The sequence below is a fragment of the Somniosus microcephalus genome, chromosome 9 (assembly GCF_052327205.1).
Source record: "Somniosus microcephalus isolate GS21.2 chromosome 9, FLI_Smic_1.0, whole genome shotgun sequence".
Lineage (NCBI taxonomy): Eukaryota > Metazoa > Chordata > Chondrichthyes > Squaliformes > Somniosidae > Somniosus > Somniosus microcephalus.
The window spans coordinates 227,032,888-227,053,438 of record NC_140995.1 but is presented as its reverse complement, the minus strand read 5'-3'; the positions used below and the strand labels follow the sequence as shown (position 1 = coordinate 227,053,438).

General features: G+C 52.3%; 1 protein-coding gene across 1 annotated transcript in view; it reads right to left on the bottom strand.

Moving 5' to 3' along the window:
* The window catches only part of rsph9 (radial spoke head component 9), a 55,043-nt gene that overhangs the window by 22,220 nt on the left and 12,272 nt on the right, over nt 1-20,551 (bottom strand). Inside the window, exons 2-4 of the mRNA XM_085997955.1 lie at nt 10,745-10,904; nt 9,384-9,513; nt 648-794 (exon numbers count right to left, since the gene is read on the bottom strand). Coding sequence (XP_085854081.1) covers nt 648-794; nt 9,384-9,513; nt 10,745-10,904 — 437 coding nt within the window. The remainder of the gene's footprint in view (nt 1-647; nt 795-9,383; nt 9,514-10,744; nt 10,905-20,551) is intronic.

Sequence of the window (20,551 nt, the reverse complement as noted above, 5' to 3'; positions counted from 1 at the left end):
TGGCATAGTGGTTAGCACTGTTGCCTCACAGCGCCAGGGACCCGGGTTCAAATCTGGCCTCGGGCGACTGTCTGTGTGGAGTTTGCACATTCTCCCCGTGTTTGCGTGGGTTTCCTCCGGGTGCTCCGGTTTCCTCCCACAGTCCAAAGATGTGCGGGTTAGGTTGATTGGCTATGATAAATTGACCCTTAGTGTTAGGGGGGGTTAGAATACGTGGGGTTATGGGGATCGGGTGGGATATGTGTCGGTGCAGGCTCGATGGGCCGAAATGGCCTCTATCTGCACTGTGGGGTTTCTGTGATTCTGTGAAATTGTAGAAAATTTCAGGAGTAGAAGATTTCAGGAGGGGAAGATTTCAGGAGGAGAAGATTACAGGATGAATGAAGGAGACACCCGGGAGACAGAGCAAGAGAGAGAGAGAGAGACAAGAGACGCAGGGTGCAGCCTACTCACGGTTGCGGCTTCTACCCAGAGTGTAAGTGGTAATATAAGTCTCAATTATGCTCTGTAAACTGCTGCTCGAATACTGTAATGTATTAAGTCTTGCTTGTGCCAAATAACTGTCCTCAATACAGGTCAACCTCGAATCATTTGGAACCAGGGTCCCGCTGGGATCTTATACACTGGAAAAATTTTCAGTGACTTACCTTTCAGCTCGTCATCATCGATAGAATTGAGAAAATCAATGGACGCCTCCAAATTGCCTTGCATCAGCAGTGACTTCTTCTTCAGCATGATCGGCTCAGTGAAGTGAAGGTAGGACCGCAGCTTCCCGGCCTCGGTCACCGACAAACCTGAGGTCAAATACAGAGTGGAGAATGCCGTCAAACTAAGAGTGCCGACATGAAGCGTTCTACTGTCTAAAGGATCATGGCAGCTGTAATCACCAAATAGCTCACCAAACAATAGGTACTGGAAAAAAACTTGCATTTCTGTAACGCTTTTCACGACTTCGGAGCGTCCCAAAGTGCTTTATAGCCAATATAGTACTTTTTGCAATGTAATCACTGTTGTGATGTAGGAAATGCGGCAGCTGATTTGCGCTCAGCAAGGTTCCACAAACAGCAATGAAATCAATGACCAGATCATCTGTTTTAAATATTGGTTGAGGGATAAATATTGGTCAGGAAAGCGGGGAGAACGCCCCTGCTCTTCTTCAAATTGGTGCCGTGTGATCTCTTACGTCCACCTGAGAGAGCAGACGGGGACTCACTTTAATGTCTTATCCAAAAGACGGCAACTGCGACACTACTGCACTGGAGTGTCAACCTAGATTTTGTGCTCAAGACCCTGGAGTGGGACCTGAATCCCCAACCTTCTGACTCAGAGGAGAGAGTGCTACCCACTGAGCCATAGCTAACATGTAAATATATATGTCATTGGCTCAGAAGTCAGGTTGCACTGGATAGTTGCCAAGATGGATGAATGTCTCATTCGGACTAGAGTAGCAGTTTTATTTGTGTCAGCCCTGTGTCTGACTCGTGCAAAAAACAAATCAGCCCCATACTTAGGCATCACCAAATCAAACTACCGAGGACGCTACATAAGTACAGTTTTAGCTTGTTCGATCTTGAGATGCATAACCTGGAGAATAGAGCACAAATCCCAGGAGGTGATAATGAGCAAGGAACTAATACAGCCACACCCGGAGTGCCATGTAGAATTCTGGTTGCTGTACTACAAAAAGGATATCCAGGCATTGCAGAAAAGAGCAACCAGACTGATACCTAGCTTAAGACATCTTAGCTATGAAGAGAGGTTAAAGAGTCTGGGATTGTTTGAAGAGAAGGCATCGGGTAGATATTATTCAAGTATTCAAAATCCTTAAGGAAACAGATGAATTGAATGCTGATAATATGTTCTATTGCCACAAACTTCAAAACTAGGGGGGCACAGGTTCAAGCTTAGAAGAGGGAAGGTGCACAGGCAGTTTAGATTAACTATTTCATGCAGAGGTTGGGGAACGTGTGGTCCAGGGAGTGGAAACATTTAAGGGAAAACTGGATAGCTGGGCTGCATAGTCCTGATCAAGGAGGTGCAATGTAGTGTAGGTATTCTGGGGGTATGCTTGATGTATCTTTAAAGGAAACAAACAAAAACTTAAGAAAACTTTGCTGGGAGGTGGGGGAAGGAGCTTACTGTCCCTTAACTTGGGAGTCGAACAGATGGTGAAAGAGGGGAGAATCCATGATAAAATAATCAGACATGGAGGGGGCGATTTTGTTATTGGGGGCGCATTGGAGGCGGGACTGCTGCTTGGCGGGTTGACGTCCTGCCTCCATTGATTTGTAGCCAACCCACGCTATTTTCCCTTGATTGACCTTGTTAAGCCCGCTCAGCGGGTTTAGCAGGCCAATTAAGGGAAAGCCGGTTGCAGAGCACGTCAACGTATGATGTTTCATCTGTCAAAATCGTCATCGTTTGACAGCTCTGTGAAGCTGTCAAACAGTGACATTCTCTGCAGTTTGATGAGGTCTTGCATACAAGACCTCATCAGCCTTCTTTCTTTTACAGAAATGAGATGGTTGTTGCATCTGAGAATGCAATGTCCATCTCTCATCTGCAACACGGAGGTCCGAGACTCTTCGCATCTAAACCGGCTGAAGCTTGCAGGAAGAAACAAAGGTAAGTACACTTTTAAAAACACTTTGCACTTACCTCAGATACTCACCTCTACACTCTTGCACCCATCACTTACCTTCACACCACACTTTTGCACCCCCCCGACCCCCGCAGACCCAGTACTCGCCTCACTGAGCTGGCGTGTTTTGGAGCCTTCGGGAAGCCCGCAGTTGTGAGGGCAAAAAGGGGATAATCCTATTTTCTGCCTGTTAACTACCTGTTAGCAGGCAGTTAATAGGCTTTAATCACTTCCCGCCTCCAAGGAGGTGGCACCCGGTGCGGGACGGCTACCCGCCTCCTAGGAAGATGGCATGGAGGCGGGTTGGGCACCCGCTCCCAAATTCTGCCATTTTTCCGGCAGTCCCACCTCCATACCCGCCTCCCCAGGACTGGCAAAATCGCCTCCATAGTGTGGATTGAATAGGTTTGATGGGCTAAATGGCTGTTTCTCTACTTGTGTTTTTGGAACCTGTCCTCAGGAGATGAAATAGGTTGGGTGGAATCGATAAGGGACTAGGTTGTACTAGGAAGCAACGTTAAAGTAGATGCTAAAGCTGTTTCCCCTGGCTGGAGAATCTAGAACTAGGGGACACAGTCTCAGGATAAGGAGTCGGCCATTTAGGACTGAGAATCTTTGGAATTCTCTGCCCCAGAGGGCTGTGGATGCTCAGTCGTTGAATATATTCAAGGCTGAGATCGATAGATTTTAGTACTCTAGGGGAATCAAGGGATATGGGGATCGAGGTGGGGGGGGGGGAAATGGAGGTTGAACTTATTGAACTACAGAGTAGGCTCGAGGGGCCGTATGGCCTACTCCTGCTCTTATTTCTTATGTTCTTATATTTATTTAAAGGACAAGCAAGTGTGGAGGTCAATGCATTCAATATAAATATTTCCTGCCTTCCACCTGGGTATAATTGAAAATTTTGAATTATTTTAAGCATTTGGTGTAGGAAACCATCTCCCATCATGGCCAAGGCTTCTTCAACAGCACCTCCCAAACTCTACGACCTAGAAGGACAAGGGCAGCAGGCAGTAGGGAACACCATCACTTCCAAGTTCCCCTCCAAGTCACACACCATCCTGACCTGGACATATAATCACCATTGCATCATCGTCGCTGGGTCAAAGTCCTGGAACTCCCTCCCTAACAGCACTGTGGGAGTACCTTCACTACATGGACAGCAGCGGTTCAAGAAGGCGGCTCACCACCGCCTTCTCAAGGGCAACTAGGATGGGCAATAAATGCTGGCCTTGCCAGCGACGCCCACATCCCGCAAAAGAATTTTAAAAAAATTTAAATAAAAAAAAATTTCAGAGGTGAGTACATCAGTAGTAGAGGAATTAGGGTAGGTGACTGATGACATAACCGAAGAGTTAGATTTTGGGGAGGCTTTTGAAGGTGGGGAGCAAGGTAGCAAGGTGGAGGGGTGTTTCAGGAGAGAGTTCCAAAATGTGGGCTGGAAGATCTGCCACCATAGACAGAGTAGAGAGAGAGAAAGTGGAGGGGCTCCTTCCCACGTGACGTTATTCCCCCTCCCCCGCTCCTTCCCATGTGACGTTATTCCCCCCTCCCCCGCTCCTTCCCACGTGACGTTACTCCCCCTCCCCCGCTCCTTCCCACGTGACGTTATTCCCCCTCCCCCGCTCCTTCCCACGTGACGTTATTCCCCCTCCCCCGCTCCTTCCCACGTGACGTTATTCCCCCCTCCCCCGCTCCTTCCCACGTGACGTTACTCCCCCTCCCCCGCTCCTTCCCACGTGACGTTATTCCCCCTCCCCCGCTCCTTCCCACGTGACGTTACTCCCCCTCCCCCGCTCCTTCCCACGTGACGTTATTCCCCCCTCCCCCGCTCCTTCCCATGTGACGTTATTCCCCCCTCCCCCGCTCCTTCCCATGTGACGTTATTCCCCCCTCCCCCGCTCCTTCCCATGTGACGTTATTCCCCCCTCCCCCGCTCCTTCCCATGTGACGTTATTCCCCCTCCCCCGCTCCTTCCCACGTGACGTTATTCCCCCCCCCCGCTCCTTCCCACGTGACATTATTCCCCCTCCCCCGCTCCTTCCCACGTGACGTTATTCCCCCTCCCCCGCTCCTTCCCACGTGACGTTATTCCCCCTCCCCCGCTCCTTCCCATGTGACGTTATTCCCCCCTCCCCCGCTCCTTCCCACGTGACATTATTCCCCCCTCCCCCGCTCCTTCCCATGTGACGTTATTCCCCCCTCCCCCGCTCCTTCCCACGTGACGTTATTCCCCCTCCCCCGCTCCTTCCCACGTGACGTTATTCCCCCTCCCCCGCTCCTTCCCACGTGACGTTATTCCCCCTCCCCCGCTCCTTCCCATGTGACGTTATTCCCCCTTCCCCCGCTCCTTCCCATGTGACGTTATTCCCCCTCCCCCGCTCCTTCCCATGTGACGTTATTCCCCCCTCCCCCGCTCCTTCCCACGTGACGTTATTCCGCCCTCCCCCGCTCCTTCCCATGTGACGTTATTCCCCCCTCCCCCGCTCCTTCCCATGTGACGTTATTCCCCCTCCCCCGCTCCTTCCCATGTGACGTTATTCCCCCCTCCGCCGCTCCTTCCCATGTGACGTTATTCCCCCCTCCCCCGCTCCTTCCCATGTGACGTTACTCCCCCTCCCCCGCTCCTTCCCATGTGCCGTTACTCCCCCTCCCCCGCTCCTTTCCGTGCGATTTTACTCCTTCTATCCCCACTCCTTGTTCATGAGACGTTACTCACCACACCCGGGGCCTCGCTCCCCCCACACCCGGGGCCTCGCTCCCCCCACACCCGGGTCTCCCTCCCCCCACACCCGGGGCCTCGCTCCCCCCACACCCGGGGCCTCGCTCCCCCCACACCCGGGGCCTCGCTCCCCCCACACCCGGGGCCTCGCTCCCCCCACACCCGGGTCTCGCTCCCCCCACACCCGGGGCTCGCTCCCCCCACACCCGGAGCCTCGGTCCCCCCACACCCGGGGCCTTGCTCCCTCCACACCCGGGGCCTCGCTCCCCCCACACCCGGGGCTCGCTCCCCCCACACCCGGGGCCTCACTCCCCCCACACCCGAGTCTCGCTCCCCCCACACCCGGAGCCTCGGTCCCCCCACACCCGGGGCCTCGCTCCCTCCACACCCGGGGCCTCGCTCCCCACACACCTGGAGCCTTGTTCCCCCCACACCCGGGGCTCGCTCCCCCCACACCCGGGGCCTCGCTCCCCACACACCTGGGGCCTCGCTCCCTCCACACCCGGGGCCTCGCTCCCCACACACCTGGAGCCTTGTTCCCCCCACACCCGGGGCTCGCTCCCCCCACACCCGGGGCCTCGCTCCCCACACACCTGGAGCCTTGTTCCCCCCACACCCGGAGCCTCGGTCCCCCCACACCCGGGGCCTCGCTCCCTCCACACCCGGGGCCTCACTCCCCCCACACCCGGGGCCTCGCTCCCCCCACACCCGAGTCTCGCTCCCCCCACACCCGGGGCTCGCTCCCCCCACACCCGGAGCCTCGGTCCCCCCACACCCGGGGCTCGCTCCCCCCACACCCGGGGCCTCGCTCCCCACACACCCGGGGCCTCGCTCCCCACACACCCGGGGCCTCGCTCCCTCCACACCCGGGGCCTCGCTCCCCACACACCTGGAGCCTTGTTCCCCCCACACCCGGGGCTCGCTCCCCCCACACCCGGGGCCTCGCTCCCTCCACACCCGGGGCCTCGCTCCCTCCACACCCGGGGCCTCGCTCCCCACACACCTGGGGCCTCGCTCCACCCACACCCGGGGCCTCGCTCCCCACACACCCGGGGCCTCGCTCCCTCCACACCCGGGGCCTCGCTCCCTCCACACCCGGGGCCTCGCTCCCTCCACACCCGGGGCCTCGCTCCCCACACACCCGGGGCCTCGCTCCCTCCACACCCGGGGCCTCGCTCCCCACACACCTGGGGCCTCGCTCCACCCACACCCGGGGCTCGCTCCCCACACACCCGGGGCCTCGCTCCCTCCACACCCGGGGCCTCGCTCCCCACACACCTGGAGCCTTGTTCCCCCCACACCCGGGGCTCGCTCCTCCCACACCCGGGGCCTCGCTCCCCACACACCCGGGGCCTCGCTCCCCACACACCCGGGGCCTCGCTCCCTCCACACCCGGGGCCTCGCTCCCCACACACCTGGAGCCTTGTTCCCCCCACACCCGGGGCTCGCTCCCCCCACACCCGGGGCCTCGCTCCCCCCACACCCGGGGCTCGCTCCCCCCACACCTGGGGCCTCGCTCCCTCCACACACCTGGGGCCTTGCTCCCTCCACACCCGGGGCCTCGCTCCCTCCACACCCGGGGCCTCGCTCCCCACACACCTGGGGCCTCGCTCCACCCACACCCGGAGCCTCGCTCCCCCCACACCAGGCGCCTCGCTCCCCCCATACCCGGGCCGATCCTCGCTCAGACAGTGAACAGGGCCATATTTTGTCCCGTTCGATGGGTTGCGTTGCTTTGCGTGATTGATTGCGTGGTGGGCAATGCCTGGCAGCTAAGGTTTTCCAGGTGTTCCTTTCACTGCAAAAACTGGATTCCTCGCACATAGGCCCTCGGCTCGATCTAAAGCAGTTTTGGTGTCGGAGGGACCGGACCGAAATTGGATTTGGCGACAAACCGCACCGTCATTTGCGCATGCGCAAATCTTTTCAATCGAGTCACACGGTGTGACGTAGAGAACTGGAAGCCGCTTATGCGCAGAATACCACGGCGCAGCTTCCGGTCGTTGACAGGAGTCACTCCAAAAATTCAAGGGGCTTGACAGGGTAGATACTGGGAGGATGTATCCCCTGGCTGGGGAGTCTAGAACTAATCTCAGAATAAGGGGGTCAGCCATTTAGGACTGAGATTAGGAGAAATTTCTTCACTCAAAGGTTTGTGAATCTTTGGAATTCTCCACCCCAGAGGCCTGTTCAGTCATTGAGTATATTCAAATCACAGATAGATTTTTGGACACTGAGGGAATCAAGGGATATGGGGATAGTGCAGGAGAGTGGAGATGATGTAGAAGTTCAGCAGTAATCTTACTGAATGGCGGAGCAGGCTCGAAGAGGCGATTTCTCCAATTTCTTATGGTCTTATAAAATACAAAAGTAGTTAAAAGTGTCATGTGCGTTTCTCACATGGGTGTCAGGACACGATTAGATCTTTGACATTTCTCTCACAGCCTTTTTCTTTCTTTCGTACGTTTTCCTTCTTTTTCCTCTCCTCTTGTCACAGCCAACCTTTGAGGTTGGCGAGCATTTTCTCTTGTTTTTTCTCACGAGGTGAGATGAATGACTAATTAGTATTGGTTTTGGTGGTGTTGGTTGAGGGAGGAGTGTTGACCAAGACATGCCATGCTCTTCTTCAAATAGTGCCACGAGATTTTTAACATCCATCTCAACAGGAAGACGTTAAGAGATCTTGTCCAAGGGATAGCACCTCCAGCAATGCAGCACTTTCTCAACATGGCACTGTAGTGTCAGCATAGATTATGTGCCTAAATCTTGGAGTGGGCCTTGAACCAAAAACTTTCTGACTCAGAGGCAAGTGCACTACCAGAGACAATGGAATAACTTTTCTGATCAGTGAAGTTCACGTACAAGTACTTAATGCACTCATACAACATTCCTCCGAGCATTATTTTTAGCCCAAGGTTAACTGGCTGACTAAATAGAATGTAATAGGAGATGGTAATGGGACAAATGAGATCAGAGAACATACACTAGTTCAGCAAAGATTCGCTAGAATGACACCAAGAATGGGAGGTTATAGTTATGAAGAAAGACTTGAAAAATGACGGCCTTTTTTTTTGCTGGAACAGAGATTAAGGAGAGATATAATAGCAAGTTTTCAGAATTATGATAGGTTTTAATAGGGTGAATGGTGAACGATTGTTTCTTTTGGATGGCAAACTGGTAACAAAGGGGCACAGACTGACAACTGTCACGAGAAGAATGAAGGGGGAAGTTGGAAAATAAGAACGTAAGAATTAGGAGCAGGAGTAGGCCATCCGGCCCCTGGAGCCTGCTCCACCATTCAATAAGATCATGGCTGATCATCGACCTCAACTCCACTTTCCCGCCCGATCTCCATATCCCTCGATTCCCCTAGAGTCCAAAAAACTATCTGTCTGAAACTTGAATATACTCAACGGCTGAGCATCCACAGCCTTCTAGGGTAGAGAATTCCAGATTCACAACCCTCTGAGTGATGAAATTCCTCCTCATCCTAGTCCTAAATGGCCGACCCCTTATCCTGAGACTATGCCCCCTAGTTCTAGATTCTCCAGCCAGGAGAAACAACCTCTCAGCATCTACCCTGTCAGCCCCCTCAGAATCTTTATATGTTTAAAGAAATATGTTTTAATCCAGAAGGTTATTGGAACACGGGATGTTTTATCATAGGTGGCTATTGAGGAAGAGACAATGGCTGAATCTTCCAGCGAAATGACGGTGGCAGCGTGGGAGCACCTCTGAAGAAATTCCCAGACTAATTCGAAAAGGAAATCAATAAGTATTTGAAAAGGAGAAGTATAAAAGTATACGGGAGAGGGCAGGGAAACAGGATTCGAGTAGATAGCACCGGTTGAAGACTGTAGCTAGTACTGACTGTCACAGGCACGATGAGCCAAGTACCCTCCTTCTGTGCTGCCATTTTTAGTGATTCAGGGATCAATTGCGGAAGTGTTAAGTAATAACCTGTCGATGTTTGTTTTCATTCCATCAAGTGAAACCTGAACTTTAAGGACTGTTTACCTTCGAAGCTCCTGTTCTTGTGGACCTGTTCATAAGGTGTCTTGACAAAAGCGCCCCTGGGAACGATTGCAGCTTCTCTGTTTATTTGTTCAATTGTAGCTGTCAGGCGTTCTTCCTCCTTTACCTTGAACTTAAACAAAAATGCACGTATATTTTCAAAAGCGACAGATCACCGTCAATTGTAACTTTTGCTCACCTATCATCACTGTCCTTGCTGACCTCTGCTGGCCTCCTGTCACCTGGCACATTCATCATCCTCATTTGCCAATGTCTCCATGGTCTTCCCCGACCCTACCTCTGAAGCCCCCTGTTCCAGCTCTGAACCTGCCATTCGTCTGACTCTGGACTACCATGTGTTCACTCCCCCCACACCCCACAGTCCCTTCTCTCTCCCGCTTAATGATTAGTGGCAGACCCTCATGGACCTGCACTCTGGAATTCTCTTCCTATACCTCTCTGCCTTGCTACCTCTCCCTGTGACTTCAAAAGCGTCCACAGAAACCAGCTCTCCGAACACCACTTTGGTCATCTCCCCTAACTCCTGCTCAGCGTCCATCTCCCATCCCCTCAAAGCAGCTGGGATCAACTGTGTTAAAAGTGCTGTATAAGTGCAAATTTCTTATTTATAATCCTCCAATTTTTCTCCCCATCTTTCACAAAGTACAATAGTTCAATGGGTGGTGGCTGCCCTCAGGTACGTGGCCCATGGCCATTGTTCAGGGGTAAGCCCAGACACTGAGTGTTAGCAGGCTATTTGACTGTGGAAGGCATCACAGCTAAGCTAGATTGTGTTTTATACCAACGTCCACACAGGAGCACTTTAAACCAACAGTAGCAATCAGGTCGGAAAGCTGATTAGGTTCCACTTCCTATCCCCTACAGCCCCCCCGCCACAGTTCTCCTTATAGTTATAAACAAGATGTGGTATCTTGCCAGAGAATGTGCCCCCGAAATCACGCAATGCTTTCGGGGCACCTGGGGCGAGCCATCGGCAGAAATTCAGGCAGGACCCAGTTACGCAGGCTCTCCACTCCCCATCAATCCTGCACAGGAGGTATCCTCAGCCAAGAGGTTGGGCACTTCTTGTTTCTGCACTTGTTTTGACGTCAGCACGATCCCGCTATTTGCGGGCCTCCCCCCGGCACCGAGCGAGCACCCCGGCTGCGCCGATGCTAAACGTGGGCACCCAATCGCTTCACATAAATAGCCTGACCCTCGGAATTCCAACAGGATCAGGGTATTTGCATGAAATGCGGCGTTCTGAAGCCCCGCTCAGGATTACCATTCTTATAGCCCCTTAGACTCATTTGCAACCATTTCCAGTGCTTATAAACGTTGCTGTTTCCAGTCTGAATTCTTACACTAGCATCCAAATCAGTCGTTTCTTCATCGGTCTTCTTAGCTGCTATGCTTTCGTATTCATGAGAAGGGTCACCCATGAAGCGACCTTTAACCAGCATGGATTTGGCTATCATCTCGTCTGTTGCCGGGGAAAGCAGCATCCATTCCATGCAGTTCAAACTGTGGAAAAAAAATCGACAGATGTCATTTAAATTTTTTTAGGTGGGGGTTAATATAATTAAAAAGGGAAAGTCACTCTGTCACTGTTGGACTGGTAGTTCTCACAAAGGGGGCTCGACTCAAGACATTATTCACCTTTTCTCTCTTTAGGTGATGACAGGCCTGTGTATTTCCAGAACGCTAATTTTTTACAAAACTAAGGGGATCTCCTATGGCTCTGTTTAATCGTGCCTGTACCTTTAAGGCTACTTCTCAGGCATTCACTTTGGAGAAGTGGTTTAAATAAACATATCCTGAGCGCAATTAAAAGTAAATTGTTGAGGGAAGTTATAAAACTTATAAAATTCTAACTGGACAGACTGGATGCAGGAAGGATGTTCCCGATGGCCGGGGAGTACAGAACCAGGGGTCACAGTCTAAGGATAAGGGGTAAGCCATTTAGGACAGAGATGAGGAGAAATTTCTTCACCCAGAGAGTGGTAAACCTGTGGAATTCTCTACCACAGAAGGCAGTAGAGGCCAATTCATTAAATATATTCAAGAAGGAGTTGGATATATTTCTTGAGGCTAAAGGGATCAAGGGGTATGGGGAGAAGGCAGGGACAGGGTACTGAATTTGGATGATCAGCCATGATCGCATTGAATGGTGGAGCAGGCTCGAGGGGCCGAATGGCCTACTCCTGCTCCTATCTTCTATGTTTCTATGAAGTATTTAAAAATTCATTCTTAAGATGTGGGCGTCGCTGGCAAGATATTACCCATCTCAAGTTGCCCTTGTACTGTATGTCATCGTCACTTCAAAGGGCAGCTAAGAGCCAACCCATATAGACCAGGCCGGATAAGGACGGCAGGTTCCTTTCCCTAAATTTTATTTGATTCTGCACCTGTGAAGCGGCTTGGGACGTTTTACTAGGTTAAAGGTGCTATAGAAATGCAAGTTGTTCTTGTTGTAAAGGGCATTTGTGAGCCAGTTGGATTTTTACAACAATCTGACAGCTTCATGGGCAATTTCCAGATTTGCCGAAATTGAATTAAAATTCTCAAAACTGCCATGGTGGGATTTGAACTCATGTTCTCGGGATTATTAGTCCAGTAACATAACCAACGACACCACCGGACCCATCGGTTTCTGTAGATTGGCAATTGCTTGAAATTCCCTTTCCCTGGGGAGGGACCCGGTTATCAAGATCAGAAAAGACAGCAGCAAATCACCGGCTTCCCTTCTCCCTTTTAGACATTTTTGACACTTTGACATCTGAAGTGTGACGGTAGCATACTGGGCTGGAAGACTTTTACTATAATTACCAGCAAATCTTCCAGGCCTGTTGATGATGAGATGTTGCAGAAAATTATGCTTTATAAAGAAAGTGGAAATGGTGTGGGGTTGTAGTGAAACAGAGGACATGGTGTTGGAAACAGGGTATTGGTTTTGTGAAGCTTTGGGAGGGCAGCACGGTGGCATAGTGGTTAGCACTGTTGCCTCACAGCGCCAGGGAGCGGGGTTCGAATCCGGCCTAGGGTGACTGTCTGTGTGGAGTTTGCACATTCTCCCCGTGTTTGCGTGGGTTTCCTCCGGGTGCTCCGGTTTCCTCCCACAGTCCAAAGATGTGCGGGTTAGGTTGATTGGTTATGATTAATTGACCCTTAGTGTTAGGGGGATTAAATACGTGGGGTTACGGGGATAGGGTGGGATATGTGTTGGTGTAGGGGTTACGGGATTCGGGTGGGATATGTGTCAGTGCAGGCTCGATGGGCCGAAATGGCCTCTATCTGCACTGTGGGGTTTCTGTGATTCTGAGTTTAGGGCACTGGGGAAGTGAGACAGCTAGGGGGTAATTTGGATAGATAGTGAGTTGGCAGCAGAAATAAATGAGGATTTAGGAGAGGATGGTTAGTAGAGGTAGAGTACTGAGTAATGAAGGGATAGAGAGGAATAGTGAGTAGTTTGCAGAGCGTGCCACTGGTATGAGCTGTATAATCTTGGTTGCGAGATTGAACTGTTATCTTGGAGCTTCACTCCTGAGGGAGTTGGAAGTTTTCCCTGGTGTTCGCTGCCTCCTTCAGGTAGTTGAGGGCTTCACCATAAGTGAACAATTTGCCCAGACCATATTTATCAATTCCCTTCATAATCTCGAAAACTTCAATCATGTCACCTCTAAGTCTCCACTTTGTATCTGGGAAAACAAGCCCAACTGCCTTAACTTTTCCTTATAAGCTAAATTCCTGACAGCCGGAAAGTGTATCCCACTACTCTGCGGCGCCGTGTGTGTTGGTTTGCCAAAGTGCTGTACCACTGCATATCCCCGCATAACCACCCACCCCTCACCTCCCCTCCCTCCTCCCCACTCCTTTCCATTTTGAAAGTTTGCCCTGGGCAACACAATACTGCTGATTAGAAATTTCTTCCCCTTTATAGTTTCTGACAGATGTGCACTGAACCCAGAATTATTGTGGATCGTGGTAAATTACCAGAACCAGTGAGCTGTGCCGTCTGTATTCTGTGGGTGATATCATGGGGCTAGACAGGCTGAGCTTTAATCCAGTGTTTAAAGTTGACCGGTGCAATGAAAATAATCACCATATATAATAGTTCTAAATAGTTCTAAAACAAGAAATGTAATCAAATAAACATGAGTGATTGTGTTTGAGGCTACAATTAAGAATGGTATTTTGCGCAGGACCCCCTAAGAAGGGTAGTATGTATTATTTTGGCACTGTATTACTGAGAGTATTGGGATATCACTTCCCTTATTGAATCTTTAACTAGTCTTACGTTACACTGCACATGGATAGTCAAGACCAATGTAAAGATTGCAGGTCCAGCAAGGTTAGAAGGTGGGGTTTATGGAACCAATGTAGGAGAAGGGAAAGGGGAGATGTTTTTCAAATGGGGCAGCGCCACATAGGAAGGGGGAGAGGGAGAGGTGGTGAAGGGAGTGGGTAGAGTAGGGAGCAGGGTGCTGGATTTTGACCCAGCGACGATGAAGGATTGGCGATATACTTCTAAGTCAGGATGGTGTGTGACTTGGAGGGGAACTTGGAGGTGGTGGTGTTCCCATGTGTCTGCTGCCCTTGTCTTTCTAGGTGGAAGAGGTCGCGGGTTTGGGAGGTGCTGCCAAAGAAGTCTTGGCGAGTTGCTGCAGTGCATCTTGTAGATTGTACACACTGAAGCCACAGTACACTGGTGGTACTGGATGTGGTACTGAATTTGGATGATCAGCCATGATCGCATTGAATGGCGGAGCAGGCTCGAGGGGCTGAATGGCCTACTCCTGCTCCTATCTTCTATGTTTCTATATGGTGGAGGGAGTGAATGTTTAAGGTGGTGGATGGGATGCCAATCAAGCGGGCTGCTTTGTCCTGGATGGTGTCGAGCTTCTAGAGTGTTGTCGGAGCTGCACTCATCCAGGCAAGTGGAGAGTATTCCATCACACTCCTGACTTGTGCCTTGTAGATGGTGGAAAGGCTTTGGGGAATCAAGAGGTGAGACACTCACCGCAGAATACCCAGCCTCTGACCTGCTCTTGTTGCCACATTATTTATGTGGCTGGTCAAGTTAAGTTTCTGGTTAATGGTGACCCCCAGGATGTTGATGGTGGGGGATTCGGCGATGGGGGTAATGCCATTGAATGTCAAGGGGCAGTGGTTAGACTCTCGCTTGTTGGAGATAGTCATTGCCAGGCACTTCTGTGGTGCGAATGTTACCTGCCACTTATCAGCCCAAGCCTGAACATCGTCCAGGTCTCATTGCATGCGGGCATGGATTGCTTCATTATCTGAGGAGTTGTGAATGGTACTGAACACTGTGCAGTCATCAGTGAACATCCCCATTTCTGACCTTATGATGGAGGGAAGGTCATTGATGAAGCAACTGAAGATGGTTGGGACTAGGACACTGCCCTGAGGAACTCCTGCAGCTATGTCCTGGGGCTGTGATGATTGACCTTCAATCACCACAACCATCTTCCTTTGTGCTAGGTATGACTCCAGTCAGTGGAAAGTTTTCCCCCCAATTCCCATTGACTTCAGTTTTACTAGGGCTCCTTGATGCCACACTCGGTCAAATGCTGCCTTGATGTCAAGGGCAGTCACTCTCACCTCACCTCTGGAATTCAGCTCCTTTGTCCATGTTTGGACCAAGGCTGTAATGAGGTTGGGAGCCGAGTGGTCTTGGTGGAACCCAAACTGGGCATCAGTGAGCAGGTTATTGGTGAGTAAGTGCCGCTTGATAGCACTGTCGATGACACCTTCCATCACTTTGCTGATGATTGAGAGTAGACTGATGGGGCAGTAATTGGCTGGATTGGATTTGTCCTGCTTTTTGTGGACAGGACATACCTGGGCAGTTTTCCACATTGTCGGATAGATGCCAGTGTTGTAGTTGTACTGGAACAGTTTGGCTAGAGACGCGGCTACTACTGGAGCACAAGTCTTCAGCACGATAGCCGAGATGTTGTCGGGGCCTTTGCTGTATCCAGTGCACTGAGCCGTTTCTTGATATTACGTGGAGTGAATCGAATTGGCTGAAGACTGGCATCTGTGATGGTGGGGACCTCGGGAGTAGGCTGATGTGACTCATCCACTCAGCACTTCTGGATGAAGATGGTTGCAAACGCTTCAGCTTTGTCTTTTGCACTCATGTCCTGGGTGGGCTCCACCATCTTTGATGATGGGGGTATTCATGGAGCCTCCTCCTCCTGTTAGTTGTTTAATGGTCCACCACCATTCACGACTGGATGTGGCAGGACTGCAGAGCTTTGATCTGATCCGTTGATTGTGGGATCGCTTAGTCCTGTCTATAGCATGCTGCTTCCGCTTTTTAGCATGCATGTAGCCCTGTGTTGCAGCTTCCCCAGATTGGCACCTCATTTTTAGGTACGCCTGGTGCTGCTCCTGGCATGCTCTCCTACACTCCTTATTCAACCAGGGTTGGTCTCCTGGCTTGATGGTAATGGGATATGCCAGGCCATGAGGTTACAGATTGTGGTGGAATACAATTCTGCTGCCCCACAGTGCCTCATGGATGCCCAGTTTTGAGCTGCTAAATCTGTTCTGAATCTATCCCATTTAGCACAGTGATAGTGCCACACAACATGATGGAGGGTGTCCTCAGTGTAGCGATGGGACTTCGTCTCCACAATGATTGTACGGTGGTCACTGCTACCAATACTGTCATGGACAGATGTGTGGTAAACCACTGTTATACCTGCCTGTGGGTGTTTGTATTCCACTGTGTACATGTCTGTACATGCCTCGGCTGACTCCTCCCACGAGTCCAGGTATAAAGGTGACTGCTCCACAGTCCCTCTGTATTCTGGACTGGTCGACCACTCGAGGCACACCTTCATTCTCTTGTTAATAAAAGCCTGTTAGTTACTCGCTTAACCTCAGTTTTTTGAGTAATTGATAGCGCATCAATTTTATTAACAAGATTTTTTTATAATGGAGAAGATCCTCACACCAGCATGCCTGGACTTAGACCATCGGGAGGCGGACGCATCCACCAAGTTTGCTCACTGGCTTAGGTGCTTTGAAAGATTCCTGACCGCCTCCGCTGCAACGGTCAAATCGGATGAGGACAAACTGGATGTCCTGACCTCCAAAGTGAACCACCGAGCGTACTCGGTCATCCAGGACGTGACCTCGTACACAGCTGCTCTCAAGCTCCTCAAGGACCAGTACACGCGCCCAGTGAACGAGGTGTACGCCAGGCACCTCCTGGGGAGTCGTAAACAACAACCTGGGGAATCGACCGAAGAATACCTTCAGGCACTGTCTGTGCTTGGCCGGGCCTGTGGTTGTAAGGATGTAAAGGCCGCTGTGTACACAGAGGAACTTATCCGGGACGCTTTTGTAGCGGGCCACAGGTCCAATTACACCCGACAGCGACTGTTGGAGCAGAGTGACCTCGACCTCAACAAGGCCTCTGAACTCGCACTATCATTGGACGCAGCCTACCGGGGCATGGATGCCTACTCCTCTGCACTGTGGACGCCGCGGGGAACAACAGCCTGGGACACGGCAGGACCATCTCATAGCGCCATGCCACCCCAGCCACATTCCAGCAATGGCCCAACTACCGCAGCAGTGTCCCAAGGCCAGAAATGCTACTTCTGTGGCCAGGCCAAACACCCCAGAGCGCGCTGCCCGGCGAAAAATGCGATCTGCTCGGGCTGCGGGAAGAAGGGACACTACGCCAGCGTCTGCAGGGCCAAAGCCACCCCGAACCCCAGCAGCGCCGCGTGTGGGCCGTGCAGGCCGCCATCTTGGGCCTCCCCAGCCATGTGCGAACCACCGGAACAGCAGCCATTTTGGACGCCTCCAGCCACATGGGGATCATGGACGCCGCCATCTTGGATGCCAGCCGGGACGCAGCAGGCCCCCAACACCGCCTCATCTGATACCCGCAGCGACACACCGACCCCTACGCTGGCCTCCGTTACGCTGGACCAAGTGAGACCGCACCAACTGGCCCAGTCCACAATGGACATTAAGGTAATTGGTCACGAAACAACCTGCCTTTTTGACTCTGGGAGCACGGAGAGCTTCATCCACCCCAACACGGTGCGGCGTTGCTCTCTCCCAGTCCTGCCTGCGCACCAGCGGATTTCTATGGCCTCCGAGTCCCAGTCGGCGGACATTGGCGGCTACTGCGTGGTGACACTCTTAGTAGACGGGACTGTGTACGATAATTTTAAACTTCTGGTCCTGCCCCACCTCTGCGCTGCCGTTCTACTGGGGTTAGATTTTCAGTGCCACCTTAAAAGTGTTACGATGGCGTACGGTGGACCCCTCCCCCCACTCACAGTCCGCAGCCAGCAGCTTCCAAATTGCCCGCCGCGCACCAGGTGCAACCTCTCCACACTCAGAGTCACCCCCCCCCCACTGTTTGCTAACCTCACCCCCGACTGTAAACCCATCGCCATGACGCAACCCTCGAAAAATTCCTCTGCACCGCCCAACTCCTGAACCTGACGTATAACAAGGAGAAGTGCATATTCCGCACAACCCGCCTCGCCATCCTTGGCTGTGTTGTGGAACACGGAGTCATCGGTCCCGACCCCGACCGGATGCGTCCCCTTATGGAACTCCCACTGCCCCACTGCCTCAAGGCCCTGAAGAGGTGCCAAGGGTTTTTCTCCTATTACGCCCAGTGGGTCCCCTACTATGCGGACAAGGCCCGTCCGCTGATCAAGTCCACCTCTTTTCCCTTGACGGCAGAGGCCCGCTTAGCCTTCCACCGTATCAAGGAAGACATTGCCAAAGCCACCATGCACGCAGTGGACGAATCCATCCCCTTCCAGGTGGAAAGCGACGCGTCCAACTTTGCCCTGGCCGCTACCCTTAATCAGCGGGGAGACCCGTGGTCTTCTTTTCACGAACCCTCCAGGGCCCGGAGACCAGACACTCCGCTGTTTAGAAGGAGGCCCAGGCTATTGTGGAGGCTGTGCGTCATTGGAGGCACTACCTGGCCGGAAAACGATTTACCCTGCTCACTGACCAGCGTTCAGTCGCTTTTATGTTTAACAACAAGCAGAGGGGCAAAATCAAAAACGACAAGATCTTGAGGTGGAGAATCGAACTTTCCACCTACAATTACGAGATCTTGTACCGGCCCGGGAAGCTCAATGAACCCCCGGATGCTCTATCGCGTGGCACCTGCGCCAGCATGCAGATCGATAGACTGCGGGCCCTCCACAATGACCTCTGCCACCCGGGGGTCACCAGGTTCTTCCACTTCATCAAGGCCCGCAACCTGCCTTACTCCATTGAGGAGGTCAGGACCACGACCAGGAACTGCCAAGTCTGCGCTGAGTGCAAACCGCACTTTTATAGACCAGACAGGGCTCACTTGATAAAAGCCACTCGCCCCTTCAAGCGCCTGAGCGTTGATTTTAAAGGGCCTCTCCCCTCCTCCGACCGCAATGTGTACTTCCTCAACATTATTGATGAGTACTCCCGTTTCCCGTTCGCCATCCCCTGCCTGGACATGACCAGTGCCACGGTCATTAAATGTCTGAACGACCTCTTCACCCTGTTCGGTTTCCCCAGCTATATCCATCGCGACCGGGGCTCATCGTTTATGAGCGACGAACTCCGCCAGTACCTGCTCGCTAGGGGTATTGCCACAAGCAGGACCACCAGTTACAACCCCCGGGGGAACGGACAGGTGGAAAGAGAGAATGTGACAGTTTGGAAGGCCGCCCTGCTAGCTTTAAAGTCTAGGGGCCTTCCGACCTCCCGCTGGCAGGATGTGCTCCCCGATGCGCTCCACTCTATTCGGTCACTGCTCTGCACTGCCACTAACGCCACCCCTCATGAGAAAATGTTTGTCTTCCCAAGGAAGTCCACATCGGGGACATCACTACCGCCATGGCTGACGTCCCCAGGGCCGGTCCTACTGAGAAGACACGTGAGGACCCATAAAACGGACCCCCTGGTCGAGAGGGTTGACCTCCTCCATGCCAACCCCCAGTATGCTTACATTGCGTACCCGGACGGGCGGGAGGACACAGTCTCCATACGAGACCTCGCACCCTCGGGGGCCCCAGTAACCCACTACCCACTACCACGATCCAATATCCAACCCCAGCAGACGGCACGCCTGGGCCCCGCGACCCGCTCGACACCCACGAGGACTACACACTAGTGCCCCAGCCTACGCGGGACTCGACGCCGGAAGCTTCACTACCCCTGCCGTCGCCACGTCGATCACAGCGGCAGACAAGACCTCCGGAGAGACTCCAATACACAAACTTTTAATACACTTCACCCCGCCGGACTCATTTTTAAACAAGGGGTGAATGTGGTAAACCACTGTTAAAACTGCCTGTGTGGGTGTTTGTATTCCACTGTGTACATGTCTGTACATGCCTCGGCTGACTCCGCCCACGAGTCCAGGTATAAAGGTGACTGCTCCACAGTCCCTCTGTATTCTGGACTGGTCGACCACGCGAGGCACACCTTCATTCTCTTGTTAATAAAAGCCTGTTAGTTACTCGCTTAACCTCAGTCTTTTGAGTAATTGATAGCGCATCAATATGCATCTGCGACAGGTAGATTGATGAGGACGAGGTCAAGTAGGTTTTTCCCTCGTGTTGGTTCTCTCACCACCTGTCGCAGGCCCAGACTGGCAGCTATGTCCTTCAGGACTCGGCCAGTAGTGGTGCTACCGAACCACTTTTGGTGATGGACATTGAATTTCCCCCACCCAGAGTACATTCTGTGCCCTTGCTACGCTAAGTGCTTCTTCCAAGTGGTGTTCAACATGGCAGAGTACTGATTCATCAGCTGAGGGAGGGCGGTAATCAGCAGGAGATTTCCTTGCCCATGCTTGACCTGAAGCCATGAGACTTCATGGGGTCTGGAGTCAATGTTGATGATGCCAGGGCCACTCGACTGTATACCACTGTGCTGCCACCCCTGGTGATGGAGGAGTTTGGGACATTGGTTGAAAGGTATGATTCTGTGAGCATGACTATGTCAGGCTGTTGCTTGACTAGTCTATGGTGACAGCTCTCCCAATTTTGGTACAAGTCCCCAGATGTTAGTGAGGAGGACTTAGCAGGGTTGATTGGGCTGGGTGTGCCGTTGCCGTGTCCGTAGCAGAGGTCGATGCCGGGTGGTCCGTTCGGTTTCATTCTTAT